Source organism: Haliotis rufescens, unplaced genomic scaffold, assembly GCF_023055435.1.
Source record: "Haliotis rufescens isolate VD_foot unplaced genomic scaffold, xgHalRufe1.0.p SCAF_4, whole genome shotgun sequence".
Taxonomy (NCBI): domain Eukaryota; kingdom Metazoa; phylum Mollusca; class Gastropoda; order Lepetellida; family Haliotidae; genus Haliotis; species Haliotis rufescens.
This window is the reverse complement of record NW_025964112.1, coordinates 34,758,214-34,774,007: the sequence shown is the minus strand read 5'-3', so window position 1 is coordinate 34,774,007 and position 15,794 is coordinate 34,758,214. Positions and strand designations below refer to the sequence as shown.

At 40.5% G+C, this 15,794-nt stretch overlaps 1 protein-coding gene across 1 annotated transcript in view; it reads left to right on the top strand.

The window, feature by feature from the left end:
* The window catches only part of LOC124149827 (mucin-12-like), a 34,030-nt gene that overhangs the window by 8,034 nt on the left and 10,202 nt on the right, over positions 1 to 15,794 (top strand). The window contains exon 4 of the mRNA XM_048381554.1: positions 94 to 1,122. Within this exon, the coding sequence (XP_048237511.1) occupies positions 94 to 1,122 (1,029 nt within the window). The remainder of the gene's footprint in view (positions 1 to 93; positions 1,123 to 15,794) is intronic.

Genomic DNA, 15,794 nt, shown 5'->3' with positions numbered 1-15,794 from the left:
TTTTCATGTTCAGTTCCGTTTTGTGGCTGCGTTGAACCGTGCCAACTTATAAAAGTCTAAACTCTCTCATTTATGTGCATTGAACACGCACAGTGTTTTTAATCCTGTTTAATTTTGGAGGTCGGCCTGTCCGCTCCAACTGCCACCTTTCTACATCCCTGGAGGTCGGCCTGTTCCTACCAACTACCACCTACCCTGCATCTCCGGCGGTCGGCCTGTCCCCACCAACTGCCACCTCCCCTGCATCTCCGGAGGTCGGCCTGTTCCTACCAACTACCACCTACCCTGCATCTCCGGCGGTCGGCCTGTCCCCACCAACTGCCACCTCCCCTGCATCTCCGGAGGTCGGCCTGTTCCCACCAACTGCCACCTTCCCTGCATCCCCGGAGGTCGGCCTGTTCCTACCAACTACCACCTACCCTGCATCTCCGGCGGTCGGCCTGTCCCCACCAACTGCCACCTCCCCTGCATCTCCGGAGGTCGGCCTGTTCCTACCAACTACTACCTACCCTGCATCTCCGGCGGTCGGCCTGTCCCCACCAACTGCCACCTCCCCTGCATCTCCGGAGGTCAGCCTGTTCCTACCAACTACCACCTCCCCTGCATCCCCGGAGGTCGGCCTGTTCCCACCAACTACCACCTACCCTGCATCTCCGGAGGTCGGCCTGTTCCTGCTAAGTGCCACCTACCCTGCATCTCCGGCGGTCGGCCTGTTCCTGCTAAGTGCCACCTCCCCTGCATCTCCGGAGGTCTGCCTGTCCCCACCAACTACCACCTACCCTGCATCTCCGGAGGTCTGCCTGTCCCCACCAACTGCCACCTCCCCTGCATCTCCGGAGGTCGGCCTGTTCCCACCAACTACCACCTACCCTGCATCTCCGGCGGTCGGCCTGTTCCTGCTAAGTGCCACCTACCCTGCATCTCCGGAGGTCTGCCTGTCCCCACCAACTACCACCTACCCTGCATCTCCGGAGGTCGGCCTGTTCCCTCCAACTACCACCTACCCTGCATCTCCGGAGCTCGGCCTGTTCCCACCAACTGCTCACGCCCAGGCAGCAGAAGGACGCTTCAGTTCGACAGCATGGCAATCTTGGCTGACAGCACACGCTATGCTGTGTCAAAGTACAAAAAGACAACACCTGCAATTGTAGGATATTTTTCAAAAGAATTATCCTATCTCCATTTCATGTACTGAAATACTTAGAAAAGGCATTTCCCTCATTTTGTAATATTTGAAAAAATGGCCATAAAAATTAGATTAAGATGTTTTGAGTATTTAGACATGAGATACTCAAATACAACAATGTCCTTTTTTCACACAGTCATCATTCTTTTTCATGCGAACAAATATTTTACTGCTGAAATCGTTTTCTTGTCCTTCGTGTTAAAGTTGATAATGCATTTTCTTTGTGAGTCAATTGTTCAACTTTGCGTGATGTCATGTTTTACTTTCCGTTGTAATAAAAGAAGAGAAAGATTCCGAGAAGTTCCATAATAAGTTACCATAACTGTGGTCTTGAATTCCTCCTACCACACGTCACCATTCTTGGATCTCAGCCTCGGCTCTGAAGACGCCAGAAAATGAACGTTTCACATACACTGCATCAAACCAACGTTTGCCGGGAACTATTTTTATGGAGTACAAACTTTCTGAATATTTTTTTATTTTGTCGAATTAATTCAAAGCTCCGTGAATACATTTTTAAGTGGATCACATTATGAGGATGACAATTGATGTACACATTGGTTTGAGATCTCCATCAGGTTAATAGTTATGCAAATCAACTCTAACCAAACCTTCCACATATCGAGGGGAGGCTGGACAGCCTCATGCTGCGTGCATTTGCCTGTCACGCACAGGACCTCTGAGACCATTTTCATGTTCCGTTTCGTTAATCTATGTGATTGCTGAAATGACTGAAATCATAATTTGGTAACTGAAAATTTTTTCCTTAGATTATCGTCAATGCACTTCCTAATTTTCAAGATAAGTTTTGTGTGTGTTTGTTAATCATAAAAATTCATGACACATTATCGGGAACATGTGCTCAAATCAAATTTGCTAAGTAGTCTGTCATTTCTAATCACTGTTCATTTTTCACCCGGTATCATCACTATTTGATAGTGATATCATGAACACAGGGCAGTATGGTAGCCTCGTGGTTAAAGCGTTCGCTCGTCACGCCGAAGACCCGGGTTCGATTCCCGACATGGGTACAATGTGTGAAGCCCATTTCCTGTGTCCCCCGCCGTGATATTTCTGGAATATTGCTAAAAGCGGCGTAAAACCATACTCACTCACTCACTCAGGAACACATGCTCATGATATATTTCTTATGAATATGGAAAGGGTTTTGTCGCTTTTATTAATGCTTCAAAATGGTTCTCATAGTTTTATTGAACAGGTTGTTCTTTTCGAAAAAGTGAGTTACTGAATATGGTTTTACATCGCTTTCAACTATATTCCAGTAATATCACGACGGGGTACACCAGAAATGGGCTTCACACATGGTCATTCCTAAGGAAAGGAAAAGGGAAAGCTAACGAGGATGTATTTGAATGAAAGCAGAGATAATTTATTGCATCAGCCATTTGAGACTACCCAGTAGGTAAATATACAGTAAATGACAAAAGAACTGTAACAGAAAAGATTTTTTTCCATTGTCCATGTGGACATATAACCAGATTAGAATTCTGTCCTCCTTCTCATAGCCGCCATTTGTATCCTAGTTGCCGTAGAATACGAAGAGATTGTGTCAAAATTGATTTCCAAACATCATGTCTCTTCAACGACACCTGGGAAAAAGGATGTCATGATAGGATACCACATGTAGCAATAGTTCTTCTCAGTATTTGTCAACGTATAATGCGATTATGATTAACCATAGCAAAAGATCACAATTCGTCACAAATTATAGATTGTTTGTCATGCCAGGAGCATTGGATATGTAATTCAATCATTTATTCTATAACTCGAAATCAGGTCCGTTATGCTAATGAGGGTACATATGTTTCTTATATTGAATTGGATAATCCGCCTTTGTAGTCAAATTGGGTCATGATACAACAATATCACGACACCCTGTATACTACTCCATCCTGGACCACACAAACCTTATCGACGAGCTTCGATCCACACCATCGAGAGCACCGTCACAATGTTTGAGCGTTAGAGTGAATGTTATATACGGGAAGTCAATAGTCAATAGTCAAACCTATGTCAGGTTGACCTTTAAACACGGTGACAAGCAATCAGCCAAGTTGTCAATTCGTCACAGATGTAGTTAAAGTTTCTTGTCAGCAATTGGGACGAGCCGGGCTGCTTTAAATTATGTTGTTTAGTGATACAATTCAATAAAATTCTATGATATTAAACATGCTTTTAGCCTGGCAAGGAAAGTAGAATTTGAAAAGAAGCACAATGACTTAAGCCAACGTGTTCGATGACACACAATTAGCAGGGTCAACAATTAGCAATAAAACGTCAAAGCCAGAGCACAGATTCCATTGGGTATAAAAGGCAAACTAGAAAATTATATGAATGGATCACTTAAAATAAGTGATGACGCCAGGAGTTTAGTCAGTGATTGTGAAAGTCTGCTTGATGTTCCCAGGAATTATACGGACACAGCATACCCACAAAGAGAGAAGTTCTGGGGACCTATTTTGAATGAGAATACCCTCATAGAAACAAACATGAGTGACCGGGGAATTTTCTTCTGATTCGTGATACCCAATTAAATGATTTAAAATCACACTATTGAACCGTTGTAGGGGATTATACTTGTGACTTACACTAACCACATATCCCAACGGGGTAAGCATTTGTAAAGTTTCGAAAGTTGTACAGACAATTTTTCTTTCAACGAGAGTTGCCTGTGCGTTTGATGTAGGCCAGTGCTGTTGCTGAATCTAATGACTTTTTGTAAGATGTATGTATTTGCCAAGCATGGATGTAACTGCATCAAATCATAGTTGAATGACGTCTAGAGGTATCACGGAGCGGTAACCGATACACAATGCCACTATTAGGATCAAAGAACACAGGAGAGTTACTAGACAGAGGAAGGAATCAAATTAGTTTGGTGTGAACAGTCTGAAATTGTACATACCACGCCAGACAAATTCGATATTTGTGTTGGAGGTCGCCCTGGCTCTTTGTCTCTTCAATGTGAAATGTGTGCTCGCCAATTTCGAATATGCATTGAGTTAGATTTGAATAAACTTCAAAAGTTTGCAAACACAGATGAGGCAATGAGGTGTGAGCTCTGCCCGACGCAGGGTAGTATTAGTAAATGTAAAATACTTCCTTGGCAGTTAAAGCGGAAACTCAAAACATTTTCGACAGCCAGTTTCGTTGTATGACGACATAAAAGTGTCTGCCTTACAAAGACATATTCGTGACAGTCAGACAGCATGTCTTTGTACATTTCTTCGGTAGCCAAGAATAGCAATGATGCCCTACGGTACGACAGCAGCACGCGACGGTGCGAAAGCATGGCATTGTGGGCCGACAGCAGCACGCTATGGTACGACACCACGGCAATGTGGAAGGACAGTCATCCCGCTACAGTGTCAAAGCACGACAATTGGAACCGAGGGTACCACGGCTACAGTACGATTGCACGCCAGTGTTGGCAGACGGTAGGAAGCACGGTACGATAGCGCGGCAATGTTGACCGACAGTAGCACGCTACAGTACGACAGCATGGCAATGAGCACTCACAGCGGCACGCTACAATACAATAGCACGCCAATGTGGGCCTAAGATGCACGATACATTACGACAGCACGACAATCTTGGTCGACTGTAGGACCTGACAGTGCCAATTCAATATCACGCCAATGTTTACCGAAAGATGCACGATACATCACGACAGCAGGGCAATCTTGCTCGACGGCAGCCCAATACACTGTTTGAAAGCACTCGGATGACATTTTTCAAATGGATTTTCGTTTCTTCATGCTATAGTTCATTTGTGCGTGGTCGAATTTTATCGACAAATTACCTAATAAATCACTCACTCACATTCCTGGATCTCAGCTTTAGCTCTATCGTCGTCAAGTTTCACACACATTGCAGTATACCAGCGCTTCTCTGGGTGCGTTTACGATTTCACTATTTCTCTGTACAAACAGTTTCTGGGTAGTGTTGTACTATTTGGTCGTATTATATGATTCAAGGCTCAGTGAATTGATTTGGAAGTAGAACAAAATTATAAGGGTGACAATTGATGTGTGTGGTGACGAGTTTGGTTCGCGATCTCCATCAAGTTGAGAGTAAGGCAAACCAACTCTAACCAACCTTTCCACATATCGAGGGGCGGCAGGATAGCCTGGTGCTGAGTGCATTTGCCTGTCACGCACAAGAGTTCAGGTCGATCCGTTTTGTAACTGCGTGGTTGATAAAAGAAACTGCTCTATACTGCAAACTCAAAAACGCCTCCACTCTCTCATATATGTGCAGGCAACACGCACAGCCCATTACATCATGTTTATGATGCATGTCTTTTTAGATAGCTGGACAAATGGAAAACTCAGTACCCATTGCTTATCATAAGAGCCGATGTTTGAACGGTTTAATTGTGTGTTATCGTGAGCCTGTAAGATTGATCGTTGCTCACCCTATCAGCCACTGGTCTACCTGGTCCATATTCTATTCCTCAGATGTCGCCATTAAGCGGATAGTTTTGAAGTATCAAGCGTATCCAAAATTACGATCGACACATTTTCGTGATCGACGGATGTTTGTTTTGGACTAGTAATGAGCCAGTGACTCTTCGGGTATATTTCAGCCATACAAAGACGAATAACTCTGTATGAGATGTGGACATACGTGCAGGTCCTAATTTCATACAAGGCCAGTATAGCTGAACCTCAAATCAAAATATGAAATATATGAACATATTACATTAACTAAAAGTATTTTTTCTTAATAAGAAACCGTACTTTCACAATACTTAAATTCATGTGCCAAGAGGAAGATCTTAAAGTCATTTTTTTTCAAAATCCACCCATTATAACTTGATAACTGAAAAAGAAGATTTTCTCAGGATCCCGTAAATGCATTTACTATTTTCAAGATACAAATCTGGTTTTGTGACTGTAAATCATAAATAGTGCACGGCGAATAGAAGGAACCATCTGCTCAAATCAATTTTGCTGAGCAATCTGTCATTTCTAATTCCCAGTTCATTTTTCATTGATACTTCAAAATGGTGTCTATTTTCACATGGGCAGTTTATTCATTCCGGAAGAAAGCTTCAGTCGCTTATATAAGATAAGAGGCTCTGTCTGGGTTTTAGCAGAGAATATTCATTGTAAATGTGAATTTATCATTCATTTGAGGACCCACTACTCATCGGTGTTGTGAATGACATAAGCATTGTAGCAGTAAAGATGTTCTTCCCATTGTCCACGTGGGACACATCAGGAGATTAGCGTTATACATAAGTATCAGTGTCATTTCTACCTCAGCTGTGGTGACGGTAACTGCCCTGGTCAATTCCCATTATCATTTGTTTCCTGTACATAACAATAGCGACGCTAGTCCCATTTGACCCGAGTAGACGTAGGAGACGAATAAGTTCAAAGTGGCTATATTCTGCATTGATTTTAACTGAATACGTCCTTGTATATTTGTTAATACGTGTCAAAGAACTGTCTGGAGCAGTGACGCTTCACCGCACTGCATCGGGATGACTTTTTATTGTTCAGGGTTTGTTTAAAAAAATTGGGCGTGATCACTGCAAAAGGTCGTGATTTGTCCAACTTTAATAATTCCTTGTCATGCCATTAGCGTTTGACATTTTATTTCAATGATTCCTTCTGGAACTCAGAAACAGGCCTTCATTGATGATAATGATGTATGTGTTTCTTAAAATCGTTAAAAAATGACTTGGTGACTGGCCAAAGTGAAAAATGCTATTTATCACAACTTCGTGTATGGTAGTCGAGCTTGGACCAGACAAACCCCAATGATAAACATCGACCTACCTCATCAGGTAATAATGCGTACCATCAGGTCACAAATGATTCAGGAAATGTTGTTTAAAGGTGGTCATCAATAATCAACATATAACACGGAGGCCTTGAAACAATCGAATCTGGACACATGCAAACCAACGTGTTCCACAGTATGGACACGGTGACAGGCAATCAGCCAAGCCGTCTTTGTAGATGTATGTAACATTCAGATTGATCTATACATTTAATTATTGTTTTTATCAGCATTCACACATGTAGTTCTTCAAAACGATTTCATACGGAATAAACCGCCAAGGCTCGCTAAATACAATGTATATTCCTAATGCAGGATATTTACCATCCCCAAACACACTATATTCATCAACACGAGATCAATGCCACATGTAGATATTTCCAGAAGATACATGGCAGTGTCACGATAGGAAAATAAAGAAGGGTTGTGCTAACCTTTTTCCAGGTATTTATTATTTCATGATCTTTATATATCCCCAATTAAATCGATATAAATTGAGTCGATATCGAATAGGACGATGACCCTTGTGGTCCAATACTCCTAACACACCGTAATCTGACCTCGTTCTGCCGAAGTGTCCATCTTCATAAAACAATTACCTTACATCACCATTGATACGGGTTGATTGGTGACACTTCACCGACGCCTCTAATCAAGTAAGGGGCCATTTATCATGGTGTTCGTTTTTGGTTGTTGTTGTCTGTTGATACACAGATGTGTACTTACTATTGAGTACTTGACACTGATTGAGATGAACGAAGAGCAGTTTATACGTAGTCCTTTCGATAGTCATTACTGCACTGCCTTTGGAGTTATTTCTAAATTCATTTTATTAGTTTCTAGAACATTTTGCAACGTACAGTTTAGCAATGTGGATATGTTTATACATCTTTAATGTGGTTGATTGACTAATATGCATATGGTGATTTACTTCTCTTCGCACAACGCCTCTTGTACCGAATCAATGGATATACCGAATCTTGATATATCTTCAACATCTATTGTCAGTTTCTTTTGACAGTACATGTTGGGGTGCTTCAGGCTGTATTATGGGCGTCGTACAACCCTGTGGGGTTCGTGGGTCAGAAGAGATCCCCGGTTTGTCTGAACCTGCTAGACTAGGGGTCTGGTTGGCAAGATGTTTCATCGTACCCCTATGGCGTTGACGTTTGCTCATGATCTCAGTCACTGGTTTGCTTGGTCTTAATTCGACTATATGATATGGCAGGAATAATGCTGATTGTAGCGGTGATGACGAATCACAACCTACATGTTTATATTTGAAAGCATGCGACAGTTATTATCAAAAACACAATATGTGTTAACCAAGACGTTTGTTGGAATTCTTCAATGAACCTTCCAATGTCGGAGAATGGTGGAGGAAATTAAAATATGTTTTTGATATGTAAAGGGTAATTGTCTGTTACATTGAATCTTTCTTAAGATTAAACACTCTGATCAGCGATAATTTGGAAACCTTTCGCAAAGAAAACGTATGATGTGTCAGGTTGTATACACATATGGGAGTGAGTATGGTCTTACGCCGCTTTTAGCAATATTCTAGTAATATCACAGCGGGGGGACACCAGGAAAAGCCTGAACACATTGTACCCATGTGATTAATAGAACCCGGGCCTTCGGTGTGACAAGCGAACGCTTTAACCACAAGACATGTGTATCTACACGAATACGTATTTTCAGTTGCTTGCAACACCCGATGATGCTTTAAGGAGTCAGCAGCATGGAGAGCATCTATTAATCCTTCTTGTGTTTAACCTTCATCAAATATCCCCAAAGCCAATTAAAACTACATATATGATACAGAGAATCATCTCGTCCTGCATAAAGAAAAAAGTCTTCAAATTGACATCGTTAACTTCCACGCAAAATCCAAAGAGTATCAAGACTGCGTACATTGACACAATCATGTATCACCATCGGTATTAAACACGACCATCCATCATCTGTTGGAATTACATTCAGCTTTACATCATGGATGTGGATGAGAGAAGATGTGTAAAGTCTGCATCAGCAAGAATATAATACGTCTGTGATGCCCCTATTCCCATACAAACTCGTATCTCGTATGAAGGAAATTATATCAAAGAATGGCATTATGTTTCATCTGTCTGTCGATAATCGTTTGGCATTTCCTTAATGTATACTCCGTCGGGTCCATTTACGAATGGTTTAATTGTCTGCAATACAAGAAATGTCTCGGTGGGATCCCTGTCAATAACTTACCGCAAATTGGATGAGTTGTTTCGCCTATATAGTACATATTCAGAATTTATATTGAGTGTATGATGAATAATTTATTGGCATTCAAGAAACTGATTTAATGTCATCGTTGTCATCTTTGATATTCTTTTGTCCTATTTGTTACTATAAGTTACAGTTTTACTGTACATTAAGTATACACAAACGTCAGTGAGGCGACTATGCTTGTCGTAAGAGGCAACTAACAGGATCGGGTGGTCAGGCTCGCTGATTCGGTTGATGCATGTCATCGTATCACAGTGCGTGGATCGATGCTCATGATGTCAATCAATTGATTGTTTGGTCCTGACTCGATTATTTACAAACCGTCGTCATATAGCTGGACAATTGCTGAGTGCGGCGTTAAACAACAAACAAACAAACTAGAAATTCTATTTACCTTTCACCAACAATTGAAACCTCAACAATCATATTGTATATCTGTATATTGACTGTGTATTCTGCTTATACGGATAAGTGGGTTTTTGAAAGTAGGAGCAACGATCAATTACATTGTTGCAGTATGAGATGATACCAAGCTGATCACCGGACGCTGTTTAGTTGACTCTAGCGCGAAGCAGAGGGCACTGGAGGCATCTTCTATCTGATAGTCCCAATCATACACGGTATTTACGTCTTACTTTTGTTATAAGGTCGTATATTCCCCATAGTATTCCCCATAGGAATGATTTAAATTAAAATCAACGTATTGATTCATTTTGTGATCAACATATGTTATAACTGATTATTTTGTTGAACACGCATTCACAGAATATCGTTTTGTAGATTGTGAACAAACCTTTTATTTAATTGTCTAGTTATGACTTTGGATAACAATATCATAAAATGACTTGTACACAAATCTACCAGGTTCATAAAAATGGATAAGACACTTGGCAACTGCAATCACGCATTCAATAGTCGACACAAGAGTCGTGGAAGAATGGGTTCATGGCTTATTTATAATTCACTTGAATATGGTCGTGTGTGTATCTAGTAGATTAAAATACCATCCAGTGGTTCGATTGCGCTCTGTTGCACAACCTTTGGTATTGAAGTGACATCTGCCGAGGATGTCACAAACAGATGTCGTCCAGTGGCAAGGTAACGACTATGATAACGGCTTCCTAACGCCTGACTGACAACAATGTACACATACTGACTGGTCCATTGGCAAATACTTTGCTGTCGTTTATATTTCAAATGTAGACATATCCTAAGAATGTAGCTAATAGTATGATGAAGTGAATTGTGATGTTTTGTTTTGTGAACCAATGACTTCAGAGAGGGATGACTTCTACTCTCCAATTGTCAACTTTCCATTTATTTCGAACAACATTCCAGCAACTGCGCAGCCTTTGGTGTCACAACTTTTGAGGTAAGTACTATTTCATAATCATCAGATTTTACAGTGCGTCATACGACTCAGGCACAAAAGTTGTTTAATAAGGGTTACATCATTCAAGGCATTAGAAATATTTCTAAAAAGTTTCATAGTAGACATGTGAAGGACATATACAAATTTGACGCATCATTAACCAAAATGGTATCATACTATTTGGCTTGTATCATCTATTTCTGTTTGTGGTCAGGTGAACACATGTTTTGCCTTTGCATGTGTTTATGACATCATTTCGTAAGATAATGGAATGGTTTTGTCGCTTTTACTTTCAGAAAGTAGGCAATGTCTATTTCAAACGGTAAAGTCGAGATTAAACAGATTTTATTCGTCTGTCCCTATTTACGGTAAGTGTATGATGCAAGATGGTGTATTATCTCTTGATAGATAATACACTATCATACAGAATCATTCATAAGGTTGCGAACTTGCCTGCCCGGTGTCATTATCATAGCCGTTTTAGTTAACAATGAATACACATGACCTGACGCTATTAAGTAAGTCAGTACAGAGATATCTAAAGGAATAACATACTTTTTTCGGGTAGCATTCATTACAAGAGGTATACAGTGAAGCCATTTGAAACACTGATACAAAAGGACATTACTCTGTAACCATGATTCAATACATGATGAGCACCGCTTCCGATAGCAAAACGTACCCACTACAGGCCCAGTTCCGACCTGGAATACGACTTCTTTACATTGAAGCTTATATGAAATCAAAATATGTACGAATAGATGGGAGGAACCTTCTTCACACTGATTATATTTTGCCTACTGTTCAGAGCGTATGCACGGTGCCGTCCTTAGCTGTGTTATCCTGAACCATAAGACTCTCAGATCTTGCTGTAGGCAAATTTGGAAATGGCAATTGGAGCAAACCTAGTCATAGACACTCAAGTACATCTGTGTGTAACTCTTCCCAGGGTGGCCTCTTGTATTTAGAGTGATCCCACGACGAACAATCCTATAACATGAAAAGGCGCAAAGCAAGGTCTATGATACTTGTTTATGACCATTTTCACTTATGTCTATGTGTTGGTTACATGGCAGTCGTCATCTTTGAAATGGTGTCAGATACTTACCCAACTATCTACTTCTGCTCCCTTAACTATCAATTGTACCAGTCCATAATCATACGACGAACACGACAGGTAAAAATGGCATTGTAATTATCGAATACAGAGCACTTACACTGTCGCAATGAGACAGTTAGTCAGATGATTTATACCCATGAGAATAGCCAGATGAACATGGCCGACATCCCAAGACTAAAGACAGTATTAACTTCCATAGCTCGATGGTGGGCGGAATAAACACTCATTTCCCCTAGAATCTAGTGGAGCAGTTAGACTAACGTTATCAGTGTTACTAAGAATTTGTCAATAACTACAATTTCTGTACTTCATTTAGAACGGATTAAATATATGGTCATCGTATTCTAGTTGTAAGGGAGTATTTAATTAATTTTGTAACGTTGCCATCTGAAGATATGAAGTTGAAACCCATACGTCAAGTTTTCCCGTTACCCTGATGGTTTTGGTTTGATTAAGAAGATTCTAACAAATAGAAATTGTTCGGCTGGTTCAGCTTCAGGTTTAGTTTATCAATTTGTATTTTAACTTTACTGACTCGCCTTGACCTATTCTTCCAGGGAAGAACATTTCTTGATTATTGTTTTCACGTGTATATAAATTTTGCAGCCAATATGCTGAAGTAACATTTTGAGCCCTATGAGAACCCTCTGGGTTAACGTAATTTCCACCATAAGTTGTTTGTATGATGAAAAGCTGCTATGATTTGTTCCCCTAGCTTTAACACATGAAGCACACAGATGGACTAATTGAAACGTGCATTAATCGAGAAACGGTTTTTCCATCAGTACAAATATGATAGAGAGAGATTGTAGGGCGGCGCGGAAAAGATTGGCTTACAAACAACCGATAATGCTGCTCCTGAAGGAGACGACATGATATAGAGGTAGCTGAAATAGCATAAAAATCCTATCAGTATCACATCTGATCTTATTTTACTCACAGATATGAGGCTGGCGAACATTATAGAAATGGTGAAACTATATCCATTTTGTCTGCATCATGTCGTGGTTTAACCAAAGGAGGAAACGTTAAGTCTTTCCTTCCACATTAGGCTGACGTTTAGAAATATAACCGAGACACTGTTATAAGAAGAGTCAACACACACCCACTCTCTCACTCACATGACGTCACACCATTGTTGTTGAAGTTGATTTGGAGCCAGGAATTCCTTAGCCAATATTACATTTGTCTGTTTGTTTGTTCTTTAACGCCGCACTCAGCAATATTCCAGCTATATGACGGCGATCTGTAAATAATCGAGTTAGGACCAGACAATCCAGTGATTGGCATCATGAACATTGCTCCACGCAAATGGGATAGATGACATGCATCAACCAAGTCAGCGAGCCTGACAATCCAATAGCGTTAGTCGCCTCTTAGGGTAATATTACAAATATAGATATATTATATTATATTATTTGAAAATGTTTAATTGTTAACACGTGAACCGATTTTAATGGAATATGCACAGTTACATTAGTGGACATATTTTTACTGAGTGTTGACAATAGGATAACAGCACCATACTCTAGCGCATATTTTCCGGGATGTTCCTTTTTGTCAGATGGGTTGTCTCCGCAGGTTGTCATCTTCTATGGCCAATACAAGCTGACCGCTCCTTCTTGAATACTGTCTGGTGTTACAGAACGGTAACGAACACGTTGTTGTTCAGATCAAAGAGGCCAGGAGAATTACTAGACAAGGTACAAATTCAAATTGGTTCCAGTGTGTGAAAGGTCGAGAATTGTGCAAACAACTCACGCACATTCTGACGTCTATTTGAGGTATTGTTCCATTGGTATATTTTACTTCAATGTGATTGATCGGACAGTGCAGGATCACCAAGGCCAGACAAAATGCTTTTGGTATTAAATGGCAAGATTCTAATAAAGGCAGTATGTGGGTATCATTTATAATCGTTGCTGACGTTCATAACGTTCGAGCGACATCCATGCAAAATCTGGCGACAGTCATATCACTCAGATCCCATGCAAATATTTTAAGTGAAAAGTAAAATGAAAACGGAGGGGATTTCAATAGTCACAGTCATTACAACATTTTGGTTTGTCGTTTCACGTAACCGTTACACCTTGGTACATTGCCTCGCACTCGGCAGTGACGGGATCATACAGGACTGGTCGGCTCAGTCGAGTTAGTATACTGTGTCTGAGTTGGGTATTCATATTAAAACTGCGGCATGGTATCTCAGTGCGCCAGCGCTATTAAATCGGCATCACTCCGGACTAGTATAAGCAAACACACGCATGTATGTCGCGTCGAGTCGCTATGCAAGTGTACTTTCTCCACAACGTGGTTGCTCCGTGGCAGATATAAACCTAACGGGAGCTTACTTTCATACTAAACACATTGCCGACAGTTAAATCACATTCGCACCACACGAATTATAACTCACATTCGATAAACGGCAATCTGTTTGGGGAATGGAATATTTTGAGTTTAATAGGTCTCTATCTGTTTCTTAAATCAGTCCTTTGAACTCAATAATATATAGATGAGCAGGTAATCTTCGAACTTGAAAGCCCTAGAACACCTTTTGCAAGTAACCTAAAATTATTACCATTTTTGATTAATCATTAGATTATTTTACAGGTTTTTCAAACCTTCGCCCTGAATGCTATAAAACAGACAGAAGTTGCCGAACAGTGATGTGTGGTCAGTGTATAGTGTACGAGCCATTTGAACATTCCCCATTTTGCATTACCTCTGGATACTGTAATGGGTATGAACCTTGCATGCCCCGTAGATAAAGACAATAAATCAGGTTCAAGTATAGATTCTTCTGATGGAAAGTGTTTATCCGAGAAGCTGCTCCGAATCCCACAGAACTACCGTAGCCTTTCGTCCCCCTCATCATTAATTTCCTCAATATAACAATAGCCACGGCAGCCTCCTTTGAAATGACAGGACATAGGAAACGAATTATCTCAAAATGGAAACACTCTTCATTCACATTTAGTGGAAACCTTCCCTGTACATCCATCTCCACGAATTAGGATCTTCGATCTGCCCGCACAGTGCATATTTACCAAAGAGCTGACATATATCTACTCAAATTCACATTAAATGGAACTACACAGGACAAAAATATTTTATACAAAAACATGAAATCTATATTTCACCTGTAATGTAATGTAAGGTTGCGTTTAGATCTAAATGTTCCGGCAGGGCACACACAATGACCTGTTATAGGCTGTCCGCCCTTATATTATGACAAGAAGACTTCTGATGACAATTCTTGTTCAATATCGATCAAGTCATAGGCATATACAGTAAAAAGTGCATTCCCATCTAATATACGATTTAGAGCAAAACTGCGTGATATGTTAGCGTTGTATCATAAAACTGATTAATTCGAAACATGACAAAATACACAAAATCCAGTTCTATTACTAGAATGTGAAAAGGCTGGTTTAGATATCTGGGCCCCGATCCACAAAGCATTCGTAGCGCTACGAACATCGTAAAACCCGTTGTAACTTTATGACAAAAATCTTAAGCGATCCACAAAGCTATCTTAGTGAAAATATCTCGTAAAGTTAAGAGAACAATTATGAGTGGTCAGTACCTATCGTAACTCAAACATTACTGTCGTAACTTTAGTATTAAGATGGCGACATATTTTTTGCTTGGCTTATTAGAAGAAAAGGCAACACGGTCACGACCAAGGGTGTTTCGAGACCGAAGTAGAGTACTTGACACGCTCGACGATGACACCATCATCCGGCGCTACCGGCTACCACGTCATGCCATAATTGAGCTTACAGGTTACACACAACCAAATGTTTTCCCATAGACTTCTATAGTAACGATATTTTTATTTTTTTAAATAACTAAGCATTCAACAGCTTTTACCTGTACGTGTGTGCACAGTTTGGCCTTAGAGCAGCAATAAAAAAATAAAAAATGACTAGCTTAGCCAGCTCCTTTTCCGAGTACAGGAAGCTAAACATACCACCCCCAGTTTCGCACCAAATGTCACCTACTTGAAAAAGCTGTGGTCACATTCAGCATAAGTC